The sequence below is a fragment of the Salmo salar genome, chromosome 20 (assembly GCF_965601325.2).
Source record: "Salmo salar chromosome 20, fSalSal1, whole genome shotgun sequence".
Taxonomy (NCBI): domain Eukaryota; kingdom Metazoa; phylum Chordata; class Actinopteri; order Salmoniformes; family Salmonidae; genus Salmo; species Salmo salar.
Window position 1 is genome coordinate 24695310 of NC_138310.1, and position 16877 is coordinate 24712186.

The 16877-nt window shown below is 43.7% G+C and overlaps 1 protein-coding gene across 1 annotated transcript; it reads left to right on the forward strand.

Annotated features, from left to right (window-relative positions):
• Positions 1-313: 313 nt before the first annotated feature.
• got1l1 (glutamic-oxaloacetic transaminase 1 like 1) lies at positions 314-14903 on the forward strand. The gene is made up of 8 exons (XM_014160110.3): positions 314-559; positions 839-1020; positions 1380-1503; positions 1630-1847; positions 2219-2369; positions 2522-2687; positions 2837-2979; positions 13226-14903. The coding sequence occupies exons 1-8, from the start codon at positions 379-381 to the stop codon at positions 13363-13365; spliced, it is 1305 nt and encodes a 434-aa protein (XP_014015585.1). The 5' UTR covers positions 314-378; the 3' UTR covers positions 13366-14903.
• The last annotated feature ends 1974 nt before the right edge of the window (positions 14904-16877 follow it).

Genomic DNA, 16877 nt, shown 5'->3' on the forward strand with positions numbered 1-16877 from the left:
TCGTCACTAGTTACCACAACCACTAAATCCTAAACCCGGTCTATTTCTGTAATTTATCTTCTTAAAATTAGATGTTAAACTTAACCCTAACCCTAATCTTAACCATATTGCTAAACTTAAACCTAACCCTAATCTTAAATTAAGACCAACAAGCAACAATTTCTTTATTAGAAATTATTACGATAGCCAATGTGACTTTATGGCTGTGGTAACTAGTGAAAACCGTTTATATTTATAAGAGAACGGTAGAAGCCATCCCTCACAGACGTTGCCAAGATACGGTATTTAAATTCAATGTTGTGTTGCTAAGCAACAACCATAAACAATGGCTTGGGGGCTTGCTGAGTGCTGACAGAACAGGGTGATGAAACTAAAAAGATGAGGCAAACATGTAATAGTGATGGTGGAGTGGGTTCCACTGAAAATGTTCAAGCCCGGGGAATAACTCTTCTCTCCATATTCGTCGACACTCCAACTGCCGCACCGAATCCTGAAACCAAGCTATTGGCTGACTTCAAGAAAGACACGCATCTCAGCAAAGTGTACTTGGCGGGAAGAGGTGAGTTCGCTCATGTATTCAGCTGGCTGACTTCTATGCATCTCATTAGCGTTTGTTGTCACTGACCCTAGTGTCAGGTCCTTGTGCTTTGAGTAAGAACCACTGACTGAGTTCAACTAGACTAAATGGCAGAATATCACCATTGATCAAATAATATATATTTTATAATTATTTAATTAAGCTTCAATGTGAAGTTACTATTTTAGGGTAATATATTACAGCTTATTCTAACCTAAGCATTCAAATATTTATTGTCATAACAATTTTTTGGGACCTCAGAGTATCTCAACGAGGAAGGTCAGACCTCTGTGAGCCCGCTCATTGGGAAAATAATGCATCAGATCTGCACAGACCCCACTCTCTGTCCAGAGTATCCATCATCCTTTGGCCTTCCAGAATTCACCAGGAGAGCAACAGAATTGGTTTTGGGCAGGGACTGCCATGCCATCGTGGAGAACAGGGTAATTTTTGCTGCCTACTGTGTATGTTCCATGGATCAACTTGATCTCATGTGTGATCCTCACAGTTTTCTCATACAGTAGGTGGCATGCTGATTTATAGCTCAAGGTTATGAAACTGTCTTTAAACAAGCACTGCACCAAGCCATCAGTCAAGAACAGCCATCTGGACACAAAGATAGGCCTTTCACAAGCTCAACGACAGAGTAACCTATGTAATTACAATTTGGCCACCCCTTCCCTATCCACACACTACTTTTTATGTAATCAATCAACATCAGCTTGTAAGTGGCATTGGATAATACATTATGACTGTGACTATTTTGATTTTACTCCCCTCCCCTGTGCTCATTATTCTATAGGTGTTGGGTGTGCAGACTGTGGGCTGTACTGGGGCTGTTCGTCTGGGGGCTGAGCTCTTGAAGCACTGGTACAATGTGAGCGGTGTCTGGTGTGGGCCAGTCTATCTCTCCTCCCCCTGTGATGGTAAGTAGCGGGGGGAGGAGAGCATGCACATAGTTAAAAGCACAATCACAAGGGTAGAGCAATATAGTATTGGTATTGCTGATGATATTGGTGCTGAAGCTCTAGTGTTCATGTTCCTTTCTGCAGATTCCTTGGCTGGTATCTTTGAGGCAACAGGGATCCAGGATGTCCGTCGGTATCGGTATTGGGATACAGAGCAGAGGGGTGTGTGTGTGCAAAAAATGATGGAGGATCTGGAGATGGCTCCAGAGCAGAGTGTCATTGTTCTGTCTGCTTCTGCTCACTGCCCTACTGGTTCAGACCTCTCGCAGAAGCACTGGAGACTCCTCACACAGCTTATGGTGGTACTGCTCCATAACCCAACTGTTTTTACAGTCTTTAGTAATGTAACAGATGTTATACATTTGACATTTTAGTAATTTAGCAGACACTCTTATCCAGGGTGACTTACAGTTCATGTATTCATCTTAAGATAGCTAGGTGAGACAACCACATATTACAGTTGTAGTAAGTAAATGTTTTCCTCAATAAAGAAGTTATCAGCAAAGTCATTTATCAATGTTTTTTTCTTCTTCTTTGGAGGTCCTGGCATCAGTCTATCCCAGGGAGTAGCATTTCTATAGCAGAAACACTTGTTATAGTAGTCCTCTTCAGTCTCCTCATGCTCTCTCTCTCTATTCTTCTCTCTGCATCTTTCTCTCTTCTACACTCCCAGAGGTGTAGGTTTTTCCCTTTCTTCCTACTGCCTGCACAGGGCCTATGCCATGGGGATTTTGAACAAGACGCCTGGCCAGTGCGTCTGTGTGCCTCTCTGGGGATGGAGCTTCTGTGTGCCCAGTCCTTCTCCCACAGCTTTGGGCTTTACGGTGAGCCATTCAAGGGTTCACTTGTCTCTTAGTGTATTATCAACTGACGTCTCTTACATTCATCGAATGTGACGATTGTAAGATCCCCAGGACATAGATTGACAGTAAATCTCTGTACGGAAATGAATTTTCTTATATTGTCCTTACTGCAGGCGAGCGGGTTGGACACCTCTTATGTGTCCTAAAGCAGAGCTCCACACTGCTAGCTGTTCAGTCCCAGGCCGAGAAGCAGGTCAGGGCTTTGTGGTCCCGGCCATCTGTCGGAGGAGCTCGTGTGGTTGCCACGGTGCTCAGTAACCCTGCCCACCATGTGGAGTGGTAAGTCATTATGGCTAGTCTATGCTTCAATAGCATTGTCTGCAAGGCTTCTCTAGTATAAAGTGTGATAATACAAAGTCTGGTTACAGTACGTGGAACTAGTGCTTCATGATAAGTTAAATAGACCTCTGTGTAAATCCTTGTCCCAGGCAGGAAGGAGTGAAGAGTATGGTGGAGAGGGGCATACTGGTCAGAGAGAGGTTGAGAGAGAAGCTAAGGCTTCTTGGATGTCCTGGCAGCTGGGATCACCTGATCCAGCAAGGTGGACTGTACTGTTGCACTGGGCTGAATGGTGAGCAAACCATATTAAGCCCCGTTTCCACTGGCACTTAAAATTAGGGCCAAATTCGAGCTGGGTCCGTTTCACAACTGGTGCCAGCTCGATTAGAATTTGGACTGGTGATGCCGTTACTATGCAACCACCAAGCTGATCACTGCTGGATGCTGACACAGTGTTTCCATGTTCCCGTTTTTTTTTGCTATTGGGCTTTGAAAATGATGTCGCGGGTGAAAATGCATTGGTCGCGGATTTTTGAGCTATTCCTAAATTGCACTGCGGCCGCCATGTAATTTCTTAAAAAAATATATATATATTTCACTGTGACCTGCTGCTGACTGTCAGGCATTGATGCAGGCTGTTGCTGAGTGAATGAGTGAGTGGTGTGTGTGTGTTGAGTGAGCAAGAGGAGAGGGAGCAGCACACGCACGTTGTGACAACTTTTTAGTTGAAGGTAGTCTATTTAGATTGTCATTATGGAGACACCTACTTCCAACCATTTTTCTGTAAAACGTATTAATAAGCTAGAGCTGATGCACATCAAGAAATAATGGGGACAAAGCACTGGAAAATGACTTTGGGTGCATTAGAGCGCATTACATAAATTCGCTCGGAGGTGGTTTAAACTGCATTCTAACATTGACTTTGCTTAAAGAAAACATGATCAAGCAAAGTGTAACGCATGTCGTGTGTGGAGGACCAAGACGCAACAGGGAAGTGTATACAAACAAATGAAACACATATACAATTATATATATACATATACATATACAATATACAATTAACGGAAACAACACTAACAGTTCTGTCAGGTGATAAGCACAAAACAGAATACAACTACCCACAATCCACAATACAAACAAACCCCTAATTATAGGACCTTCAATCAGAAGCAACGAGGAGCCGCTGCTTCCAATTGAAGGTCAAGAACAAAACTGCACATAGAAACAGAGTGACTAGAATAAACATAGAAAATGCCCTAAAATAGAACATATACCAAAACTCTAGACCTGTCACGTCCTGACCAGCAGAGGGAGGTATTGTATCAGTTGTGGTCAGGATGTGGCAGGTTTTTTGTATGTTAAGAGTTTGTGTTGGGGATGGGACTCCCAATTGAAGGCAGGTGTGTTGAGTTGCCTTTGATTGGGAGTCCTATATAGAAGGGTGTGTTTTTCTTTGGGATTGTGGGTAGTTGTTTTTGCACTGCGTTTGTATAGCCTGTAAAACTGTTGCTGTCTTGCTCATTGTTTTTTTTCACCGTGGATCCTTTACTCTTTTTTGAATTAAACTATGAGTATCCACATTCCCGCTGCGCCTTGGTCCATTCCTGAAGACAGCTGTTACAGAACTACCCACCACAAAAGGACCAAGCAGCGGAAGAGGAGGAAGCCACAGGAGAACAGGGTGGATGAATGGACATGGGAGGACATCCTGGATGGCAAAGGATGCTACACCTGGGAGGAGATCCTGGCCGGAAGGGATCGCCTCCCATGGGAACAGGTTGAGGCACTCAGGAGAGTGGAGGCAGCTGGACAGAGGAACCAACGCGAACGTTATGCTGGAACACGGCTGTCCAGTACCAGCCCCACCCACAAGGCTTCTAGTGCGTCAGTCCAGCCCCGCCAGTCAAGAGTCGCCAGAGCTGTCCGTCAGTCAAGAGTCGCCAGAGCTGTCCGTCAGTCAAGAGTCGCCAGAGCTGTCCGTCAGTCAGGAGTCGCCAGAGCTGCCCGCCAGTCAGGAGTCGCCAGAGCTGCCCGCCAGTCAGGAGTCGCCAGAGCTGCCCGCCAGTCAGGAGTCGCCAGAGCTGCCCGCCAGTCAGGAGTCGCCAGAGCTGCCCGCCAGTCAGGAGTCGCCAGAGCTGCCCGCTAGTCAGGAGTCGCCAGAGCTGCCCGCCAGTCAGGAGTCGCCAGAGCTGCCCGACAGCCCGGTGTCGCCAGAGCTGCCCGCCAGTCCGGCGTCGCCAGAGCGGCCCGACTGCCCGGAGCCGCCAGAGCTGCCCGACTGCCCGGAGCCGCCAGAGCGGCCCGACTGCCCGGAGCCGCCAGAGTGGCCCGACTGCCCGGAGCTGCCAGCCCGAGTGGCCCGCCTGTCCTCCGGCCCAGCCCGAGTGGCCCGCCTGTCCTCCGGCCCAGCCCGAGTGGCCCGCCTGTCCTCCGGCCCAGCCCGAGTGGCCCGCCTGTCCTCCGGCCCAGCCCGAGTGGCCCGCCTGTCCTCCGGCCCAGCCAGAGTGGCCCGCCTGTCTTCCGGCCCAGCCAGAGTGGCCCGCATGTCTTCCGGCCCAGCCAGAGTGGTCCGTCTGCCAGGGTCAGCCCGAGTGGCCCGTCTGCCCGGCACAGCTATCGGCGCCACCGAAGTGGGCGACGCCGAAGGTGGAGCGAGGTCCACGTCCTGCACCTGAGCCACCTCCAGGATAGGTGGGTTGGGGAGGGAGGGTGTAGCACAGTGCCGTCGGTGACGGCAGCCACCCTCCCTTCCCTCCCTTATTGTTTAGGGGTTATTGTTTATTGGTTTTGTTGGGGTATTGGGGATTTTGTTTTGTTTTCTTTTTATTAGGTGCATTCCGGGGTCTGCACCTTGGGGGGGGGTATTGTCACGTCCTGACCAGCAGAGGGAGGTATTGTATCAGTTGTGGTCAGGATGTGGCAGGTTTTTTGTATGTTAAGGGTTTGTGTTGGGGATGGGACTCCCAATTGAAGGCAGGTGTGTTGAGTTGCCTTTGATTGGGAGTCCTATATAGAAGGGTGTGTTTTTCTTTGGGATTGTGGGTAGTTGTTTTTGCACTGCGTTTGTATAGCCTGTAAAACTGTTGCTGTCTTGCTTATTGTTTTTTTTCACCGTGGATGCTTTACTCTTTTTTGAATTAAACTATGAGTATCCACATTCCCGCTGCGCCTTGGTCCATTCCTGAAGACAGCTGTTACAAGACCACTCTAATCAAACACCCATTGTCTATACACATAGATTAACAATCCCCGAAACATATAAATAAAATACCCCCTGCCAGGTCCTGACCATACTAAACACTAACAAATAACACCTTTACAGGTCAGAACGTGACACAAAGTGTTTTATGCATACTTGGTTCTTGGGGGCTGCCCGAGTGGAAATTTGAAATGGAAGTTATGGAACTCCTTCACGTGGTTCTTTTTATGGGAAAAAGTCCTCAATGAAAATGATGATACATTTGCCTCTGTTGGCCATCAAGTAGCCTATTAATGTACAGTACCAGTCAAAAGTTTGGACACACCTACTCATTACAGGATTTTTCGTTATTTTTACAATTTTCCACATTGTAGAATAATAGTGAAGACATCAAAACTATGAAATAACACATATGGAATCATGTAGTAAGCAAAAAAGTTTTTATATTTGTGATTCTTCAAAGTAGCCACCCTTTGCCTTAATGACAGCTTTGCACACTCTCTAGCAACATTAGCGAAGCCAGCTGCAGTCACATATTGGCTACCTAACAACATTACATAATTTCTCATTTCTGGAGGCAGTGGAAATGCAATTTGAGCTAGCCCACCTAAGGCCAGCCCAACCTGGGTTGACTTTAAACTGCCAATGGGAATGGGGCTTATGTTAAGTTCAGGATTTGTCATCATTCAACCAATTCAAACAGTGGTAGAGCACTGTACCTGTCTATGGGCTCAATTAAATCAGTATCACCGAAGTTCAGCGCCAGAGAACGCTTAAAATGTAAAGGTAATTTCCATTGAGCCGGCATATACAGCGTTTCCTGTAAATGTAGTCTCCGCGAACGCAGAGCTATAGCGCTGTACTTCAGGGATACGGATTGAATCAAGTCCTACAGTACCTTCGGAAATTATCCAGACCCCTTGACTTTTTCCACATTTTGTTACTTTACAGCCTTATTCTAAAATGTATTAAATAGTTTTTTCCCCTCATCAATCTACACTCAATACCCAATAATGACAAAGCAAAAACAGTTTTTTATAAAATATCAGGTTTTTATGAAATATAACATTTACATAAGTATTCAGACCTTTTACTCAGTACTTTGTTGAAGCACCTTTTGCATCAATTACAGCATCGAGTCTCCTTTGGTATGACGCTACAAGTTTGGCACACCTGTATTTGGGGAGTTTCTCCCATTCTCTGCATATCCCCTCAAGCTCTGTCAGGCTGGATGGGGAGCGTTGCTGCACAGCTATTTTCAGGTCTCTCCAGAAATGTTCAATCGGGTTCAAGTCTGGGCTCTTGCTGGGCCACTCAAGGACATTCAGAAACTTGTCCCAAAGCCACTCTTGCGTTGTCTTGGCTGTGTGCTCAGGGTCGTTGTCCAGTTGGAAGGTGAACCTTCGGCCCAGTCTGAGGTCCTGAGTGCTCTGGAGCAGGTTTTCATCAAAGATCTCTCAAATCAAATCAAATAAACTTTTATTAGTCACATACGCCGTGAAATGAAATGCAGTGAAATGCTTATTTACAAGCCCCTAACCAACAATGCAGTTTAAAACATACAAATAAGAATAAGAAATAAAAGGAACAAGTAATTAAAGAGCAGCAGTAAAATAACAATAGCGAGACTATATACAGAGGGTATCAGTACAGAGTCAATGTGCGGAGGCACCGGTTAGTCAATGTAATTGAGGTAATATGTACATGTAGGTCGAGTTATTAAAGTGATAATGCATAGATAATGACAAGAGAATAGCAGCGGCGTAAAATAGGGGATGGGGGGCTGAGCAATGCAAATAGTCTAGGTAGCCATTTGATTAGATGTTCAGGAGTCTTATGACTTGGGGGTAGAAGCTGTTTAGAAGCCTCTTGGACCTAGACTTGGCGCTCCGGTACCGCTTGCCGCGCGGTAGCAGAGAGAACAGTCTATGACTAGGGTGGCTGGATTCTTTGACCATTTTTTGGGTTTTCCTCTGACACCGCCTGGTATAGAGGTCCTGGATGGCAGGAGGCTTGGTTCCAGTGATGTACTGGGCCGTACGCACTACCCTCTGTAGTGCCTTGCGGTCGGAGGCCGAGCATTTGCCATACCAGGCAGTGATGCAACCAGTCAGGATGCTCTCGATGGTGCAGCTGTAGAACCTTTTGAGGATCTGAGGACCCATGCCAAATCTTTTCAGTCTCCTGGGGGGGAATAGGTTTTGTCGTGCCCTCTTCACAACAGTCTTGGTGTGCTTGGACCATGTTAGTTTGTTGGTGATGTGGACACCAGTATAGGAGGGGACTGAGCATGCAGTCTTGAGGGGCCCCTGTGCTGAGGATCAGCGTGGCGGATGTGTTGTTACCTACCTTACCACCTGGGGGCGGCCCATCAGGAAGTCCAGGATCCAATTGCAGAGGGAGGTGTTTAGTCCCAGGGTCCTTAGCTTATTGATGAGCTTTGAGGGCACTATGGTGTTGAACGCTGAGCTGTAGTTAATGAATAGCATTCCCACATAGGTGCTCCTTTTGTCCAGGTGGGAAAGGGCAGTGTGGAGTACAATAGAGATTGCATAATCTGTGGATCTGTTAGGGCGGTTTGCAAATTGGAGTGGGTCTAGGGTTTCTGGGATAATGGTGTTGATGTGAGCCATGACCAGCCTTTCAAAGCACTTCATGGCTACAGACGTGAGTGCTACGGGTCGGTAGTCATTTAGGCAGGTTACCTTAGTGTTCTTGGGCACTGGGACTATGGTGGTCTGCTTAAAACATGTTGATATTACAGACTCAGACAGGGAGCGGTTGAAAATGTCAGTGAAGACACTTGCCAGTTGGTCAGCGCATGCTCACAGTACAAGTCCTGGTAATCCGTCTGACCCTGCGGCCTTGTGAATGTTGACCTGGTTAAAAGTCTTACTCACATCGTCTGCGGAGAGCCTGATCACACAGTCGTCCGGAACAGCTGGTGCTCTCATGCATGTTTCAGTGTTATTTGCCTCAAAGCGAGCATAGAAGTAATTCAGCTCATCTGGTAGGCTCGTGTCACTGGGCAGCTCTCGGCTGTGGTTCCCTTTGTAGTCTGTAATGGTTTACAAGCCCTGTCACATCCGACGATCGTCGGAGCCGGTGTAGTATGATTCAATCTTAGTCCTGTATTGACGCTTTGCCTATTTGATGGTTCGTCGGAGGGCATAGCGGGATTTCTTATAAGCTTCCGTGTTAGAGTCCCGCTCCTTGAAAGCAGCAGCTCTAGCCTTTAGCTCAATGCGGATGTTGCTTGTAATCCATGGCTTCTGGTTGGGGTATATACATATGGTCACTGTGGGGACGACGTCATCGATGCACTTATTGATGATGCCAATGACTGATGTGGTATACTCCTCAATGCCATCGGAAGAATCCCGGAGCATATTCCAGTCTGTGCTAGCAAAACAGTCCTGTAGCGTAGCATCTGCTTCATCTGACCTCTTTCTTATTGACCGAGTCACTGGTGCTTCCTGCTTTAATTTTTGCTTGTAAGCAGGAATTAGGAGGATATAATTATGGACAGATTTGCCAAATGGAGGGCGAGGGAGGGCTTTGTACGCGTTTCTGTGTGTGGAGTAAAGGTGGTCTAGAGTATTTCCCCTCTGGTTGCACATTTAACATGCTGATGGAAATTTGGTAAAACGGATTTAAGTTTTCCTGCATTAAAGTCTCCGGCAACTAGGAGCGCCACCTCTGGATTAGCGTTTTCCTGTTTGCTTATGGCGGAATACAGCTCATTGAGTGCGGTCTTAGTGCCAGCATCGGTCTGTGGTGGTATGTAGACAGCTACGAAAAATACAGATGAAAACTCTCTAGGTAGATAGTACAGGTCAACCAATTATGATTTTTCAATGCCGATACCGATTATTGGAGGACCAAAAAAAGCAGATACTGATTAATCGGCCGATTTAAAAATATATATTTATTTATTTATTTATTTGTAACAATGACAATACAACAATACTGAATTAACACTTTTATTTTAACTTAATATAATACATCAATCAAATCAATTTAGCCTCAAATAAATAATGAAACATGTTCAATTTGGTTTAAATAATGCAAAAACAAAGTGTTGGAGAAGAAAGTAAAAGTGCAATATGCGCCATGGCAAAAAGCTAACGTTTAAGTTCCTTGCACAGAACATATGAAAGCTGGTGGTTCCTTTTAACATGAATCTTCAATATTTCCAGGTTTTAGGTTGAGGTTATTATAGGAATTATAGGACTATTTCTCTCTATACCATTTGTATTTCATATACCTTTGACTATTGGATGTTCTTATAGGCACTATAGTATTGCCAGTGTAACAGTATAGCTTCCGTCCCTCTCCTCGCCCCTACATGGGCTCGAACCAGGAACACATCGAAAACAGCCACCCTCGAAGCATCGTTACCCATCGCTCCACAAAAGCCGCGGCCCTTGCAGGGCAAGGGGAACAACTACTCTAAGACTCAGAGCGAGTGACGTTTGAAACGCTATTAGCGCGCACCTTGCTAACTAGCTAGCCATTTCACATCGGTTACACCAGCCTAATCTCGGGAGTTGATGGGCTTGAAGTCATAAACAGTGCAATGCTTGAAGCATTGCGAAGCGCTGCTGGCAAACGCACGACAGTGCTGTTTGAATGAATGCTTACGAGCCTGCTGCTGCCTACCACCGCTCAGTCAGACTGCTCTATCAAATATCAAATCATAGACTTAATTATAACATAATAACACACAGAAATACGAGCCTTAGGTCATTAATATGGTCAAATCCGGAAACTATCATTTCGAAAATAAAACGTTTATTCTTTCAGTGAAATGCGGAACCGTTCCATATTTTATCTAATGGGTGGCATCCATAAGTCTAAATATTCCTGTTACATTGCACAACCTTCAGTGTTATGTCATAATTACGTAACATTCTGGCAAATTAGTTCGCAACGAGCCAGGCTGCCAAAACTGTTGCATATACCCTGACTCTGCGTGCAATGAACGCAAGAGAAGTGACACAATTTTCCTAGTTTAATATTGCCTGCTAACATGAATTTCTTTTAACTAAATATGCAGGTTTAAAAAAATATACTTCTGTGTATTGATTTTAAGAAAGCCATTGATGTTTATGGTTAGGTACATTCGTGAAACGATTGTGCTTTTTTCACAAATGCGCTTTTGTTAAATCATCCCCCGTTTGGCGAAGTAAGCTGTCTTTGTTAGGAAGAAATAGTCTTCAAACAGTTCGCAACGAGCCAGGCAGCCCAAACTCCTGCATATACCCTGACTCTGTTGCACAGAACGCAAGAGAAGTGACACAATTTCCCTAGTTAAAATAAATTCATGTTAGCAGGCAATATTAACTAAATATGCAGGTTTAAAAATATATACTTGTGTATTGATCTTTCGCGCTTTTTTTGCGAATGCGCTTGTTAAATCACCCGTTTGGCGAAGTAGGCTATGATTCAATGGTAAATTAACAGGCACCGCATCGATTATATGCAACGCAGGACAAGCTAGATAAACTAGTAATATCATCAACCATGTGTTAACTAGTGATTATGTTAAGATTGATTGTTTTTTATAAGATAAGTTTAATGCTAACTAGCACCTTACCTTGGCTCCTTGCTGCACTTGCATAACAGGTAGTCAGCCTGCCACGCAGTCTCCTCGCGGAGTGCAATGTAATCGGCCATGATCGGTGTCCAAAAATGCCGATCACCGATTGTTATGAAAACTTGAAATCGGCCCTAATTAATCGGCCATTCCGATTAATCGGTCGACCTCTAGTAGATAATGTGGTCTACAGCTTATCATGAGATACTCTTAGATATCATACTCTTAGATATCATGCACCAGCTGTTTGCCGGTCCACAACCATTCTCTTGCCTATTCCCATTGGATTTATTAAACATCTTAAACTCCAACCATCTGCCTCCTGTGTCTGCATTTGGGTCTCGCCTTGTGCCTTTATACTTTGCCTCGATCCTGACTAGTCTCCCAGTCCCTGCCGCTGAAAAACATTCCCCACAGCATGATGCTGCCACCACCATGCTTCACCGTAGGGATGGTGCCAGGTTTCCTCCAGACGTGGCGCTTGTTATTCAGGCCAAAGAGTTCCGTGTTGGTTTCATCAGACCAGAGAATCTTGTTTCTCATGGTCGGAGAGTCCTTTTGGTGCCTTTTGGCAAACTCCAAGCTGGCTGTCGTGCCTTTTACTGAGGAGTGGCTTCCGTCTGGACAATTTACCATAAAGGCCTGATTGGTGGAATGCTGCAGAGATGGTTGTCCTTCTGGAAGTTTCTCCCATCTCCACAGAGGAACTCTAGAGTAACCATCAGGTTTTTGGTCACCTCCCTGACCAAGGCCCTTCTCCCCCGATTGCTCAGTTTGGCCGGGCGGCCAGCTCTAGGAAGAGTCTTTGGGGTTCCAAACTTCTTCCATTTTAGTATTATTGAAGCCACTGTGCTGTTGGGGATCTTTACTGCTGCAGATATTTTTTCCGTACTCTTCCCCAGATGTGCGCCTCGACACAATCCTGTCTCGGAGTTCTACGGCCAATTCCTTCGACCTCATGGCTTGGTTTTTGCTCTGACATTCACTGTCAACTGTGGGACCTTATATAGACAGGTGTGTGCCTTTCCAAATCATCTCCAATCAATTGAATTTAGCACAGGTGGACTACAATCAAGTTGTAGAAACATCTCAAGGATATACCTGAACTCAATTTCGAGTCTCATAGCAAAGGGTCTGAATACTTATGTAAATAATTTTAATACATTTGCTAAAATGTAAAATAAAAACGTTTTTGCTTTGTCATAATGGGGCATTGTGTGTAGATTGCTGAGGATTTTTATTTATTTAATCAATTTTAGAATAAGGCTATAATGTAACAAAATGTGGAAAAAGTCAAGGGGTCTGAATACTTTCCGAAGGCACTGTATATCAGCATTTTTTTATTGTTTCCACAAACAATGTAGACAATTTATGCATTGCATCAAGACAGTTGATTTTGTTTCTTTGCATTATCTAGCTAGCCTTTGGTGTCAGCAATTTTATCTCACAATTTTCATCTCTAGTTGGCTTTCATCCACTTCATTCTGAAATATATTCTTTATATCTTTAGCAATCATGTTGTACAGTTTTCTTGAACTGAATTCTACCCCTTATAGCCAAGCTGAGTCGTGCTTCGTAAAAGCTTCTGCTAAATGGCATATAATTTATACTGTACAGTATATGTCCATGTCCACTATACTGTTTATTGTACACGTAGGTACCAGTAATTTATGTAAGTGCTATGTTCCATGTTGAATGTCCTTAATCTTTGATTATGATCTCTTCACCTGTCTCCTTTAGTCCAACAAGTGGAATTCTTGGAAAAGAGGAGACATATCTACCTGCATCCCAATGGCTGTCTGAATGTGAGTGCTATCAACAGCCGTAACATAGACTATGTAGCTGAGTCCATCCACCTGGCATTGACCTCTGTCTTCTGATGTCGATTACAATACCTGGGGCCTCATTTATAAAACGGACTTATGATCAATTTTGATCTTAAGTATGACTTACGCAGAAAACCACGTATAAGTAGTTATTTATAAAACCTTACTTTGACGTGGAAATTATCTTATCCCTACGCAAAGTCTAGACTTGATGTAAGTGCTTTTCCTGCTGGTTATGTAGGGCTATTCTTTTTTTCCCTTGCAGTTTAAGGTCAGACACTTTCTTTTTCACATCAGCCACAGTTCTGTCTTGCTGCCCCACCTCGTTCACTGCAGCGGCGACACACTCCCAAGCTACCTGTTTGGCTTTGTTTGTCAACCCACCGAATAATACGTGTTTCCTGTCTTCAATCTCCTCTACCATCGCCGTGATCTCGTCTTTCAAAAAGTTAACTTTTCTCTTTTGGTCCATGGCTATTCCTGACTAAACCCTCATTTGTGCTAGCATTCTATAAGGGGAAATCGCGGATTGTAAGGCACGTTCAGGTGCCGTCAATTTTAAGTTAATTTTAGATTTATAGATCACAGGTGAGTACGTTACAAAATGGGCTTCTTAGAACCTGTGTAAGCAAGGTTTTTTATGCTCGGTATCTTTTATGAATCGAATGTTAGCAGAACCGTTGGAAATGATCTTACGACTAAGTTCAAGTATAAATGAGGCCCCTGGTGACAGTCTCCATAAAATCCTTATTCAGCTTGACTAAATCATGTGAAGGAAGCATCTTTATGTCACAATATAATACCAAATGAATTAGGGCTGGATGCATAAGGAAAATGGCTGTTAGTTATCATTTATTGAAACAAATTAACAATTGACTTTAGAATGTAGAGTGTAACATCCAAACGTTCAATTAGAGGTAGGGATTAGGGAATATGAATTATGGCATATGGTATTTTCAACCTACATAACTGGAAAATATTGTAGGCAGCATATAGTTGTGGTGTGGTAGTCCAGTAAGGAGCACTCTGTCCTCTGGTCCAAGTAGATCCTAATGCCCTAGTTGGGTAAAAGGGTTCTTGTGTAGTCAAGACAAGGGTCCATCTTTTGGTTGAGTTGTTAAACAGAGATCCTGACCTTATAGAGACAACTATTGTGACACTTACAATATGGCGGTAGTAGAGGGATTGTCCTAGCCAAGTTCCCAGTCGAATTCTAGTAGGTCTATCAGTCTGCCATTTAATAATCTTTGAATTCTTCATCCTCTTCACTGCAATGACTATTGTTTGTGCTCACAGAACACTCACAGAACACTGCCCAATTGGATAGTTTCACCCTTTTGTAATTTTTAACATGTTATTTTAACTGTAGTGATAACGTAACCATGAAATTATTAAGGTCAACCTTTTTAGTTTTTTATTGACCAATTTATTTTATACTGTAGCCTATTGTTTGTGGCACATTGAAAGATATTATTTTGAATGCATACAGGTAGTTCCATGGTAGAAGGTCAAATAAATGTGCAGTGACAAATAACTAAAAACCCTAACTTTTAAGATGAAGTGTACTATACCAATTTTCATAATAAGATGGTGCTCATGTCATTAGGAAATAAATCCATGTTGTTTACCTGAATATTGATTGTTTGACTTATGTTACTTTTACTACCTAAATCTAAAGGCATGGCTGCGAATACGTTTTCGCCCATGCCCACCCCGCCCTTCTGGAAACCTCTTTCTCAAAACTACGGATTTGGATCATGTTCGCCGTGTTATTTTATTCACCTTTTTTTTTTTTACGCAGCTGCTGCTCATACTCCATCTCCCTTCACGTTTCTCTCTTTACTTAGCCTCTCCTGAACCATGATGATGTAGCCTATGTCTCTGTCTCATATTTCTGAACAGCTGAAGTAAAAACCCTGTGGCGAGTTGAACGAACATTCAAGGCCATTATGAAGGCTACAACCTTCTGTTTGTTGTAACGGATATTGCAGTTGCACAAGCAGGACGCAGTCCCTACACATTGCATTGGAGCAAAAACAATCTACGTTTTGTGTGATGATGTAAGCTAGTCTTTGTAGTTGCTGCCATATCGTAGCCACTAGCCAGAGTTGTTGAAAAAGAACACTACTACTCTGACTGCTTGTCTACCTCCTGCTTAGCCATTGTTTGCAATGATTTAAAAAATAACATTACATCGCTAATTAGACTGTCTGTCTTTGTTTTGCTTGTGTTTGATGTACTGTCTAGATAGCTGCATGTAACTCCCCACTTGAGTTTTGCATTGGGGCAAAAAAACAATCTGCGAGTTTGTATGAACATGTTGATCATGTCTTTTGTGTACAACATGTAAATAGCTACATGTAGCCTAACTCCCCAACTAAAAAAATAACATGAAATTGATCTTAATCTGCTTAGTTTACACCAAAGGCGTTCATCGCCGATCAAGGAGGGGAAAGCAGCAGCGTAGCACTGAGCAGCATCTACGTAGGCAGAAGAGTGAGCAGCAGCTACGCATAAAACATCCTGCACATGTGCAGAAAACTCCTTATCTTTAGCCACGGTAAATCAGGTTTCCAGAAAATCCGAACAGCAGCCCTCCGAAATCTAAAACGTGAATTGTTCAGTGTCATACACATGAATACACTACTACAGCCTTTGTACATTCACAATCTGATTCCCCATTGGAGTCCAGTTGTTTCAGCCAAAAAAAGAATGGCATGCACTAACATGTTTTAGAGTTATACCCTTTTCATAAATAGGATGCCGCTACAGTAACGGGTCAATAGCAACAATCGACAACCTTTCAGACAATTTAAAAAAGTGCTGCATCAGCGTCTGTATCTTTTTAGAGAGCAGAATTCTGCTCTGGCATAGAATGTTCTGTATTTATTCCCTGACAACAATAAATGTTGCTGATCAATGTGCTGTTGTGTTGTTTTTCTGCAGTTTTTTTTATGGTAGATAGATAGATGGGTTTTCTTTCTACTAAATGTATTTGTAAACATAGCGGCGGGAAGTAGGGGGTTGCACAAAGAAAAGTAGTGCACTGGGCCTTTAATAGTCCTGTATTAGCCAACCGATATAGCCGTCTGCAGCGCCAGCACGTGCAAAAATACTTCCTTGTTGTATCTTAGAAACAATGGTATTATTCAGAATAATTCTGAATATATAATCTGCAATCTACGGTGACGTGAGACTCAGTAGACAGGCAATGTTGTGGTCCAGTTGTTTGCCAAATGCAAAGGTGGTATCTAGAGGATGCGGATTGAAATTCCAAGCTGTGCATAAGGAACTACTGTTGTGCCCCTGAGCAACACAACATCCATTACTGAGAGGAGCCTTCAGTACTATCCAGACTGATTTTAGTGCCTTCAGGGGAATCACAATACAAAATTGATTGGAACAAAACAACACATTTCAGCTATTCAGAGCATAAGAGATATTGAAAAGCTAAATCCTAGGCATGGGAGGGTTATTTACGAATGCATTTGATATGGGAACACTGACAACTGCTCTTGAAAATAAAATAACATCCATTCATGTTTTTACCCCTGAATCGCATCAAA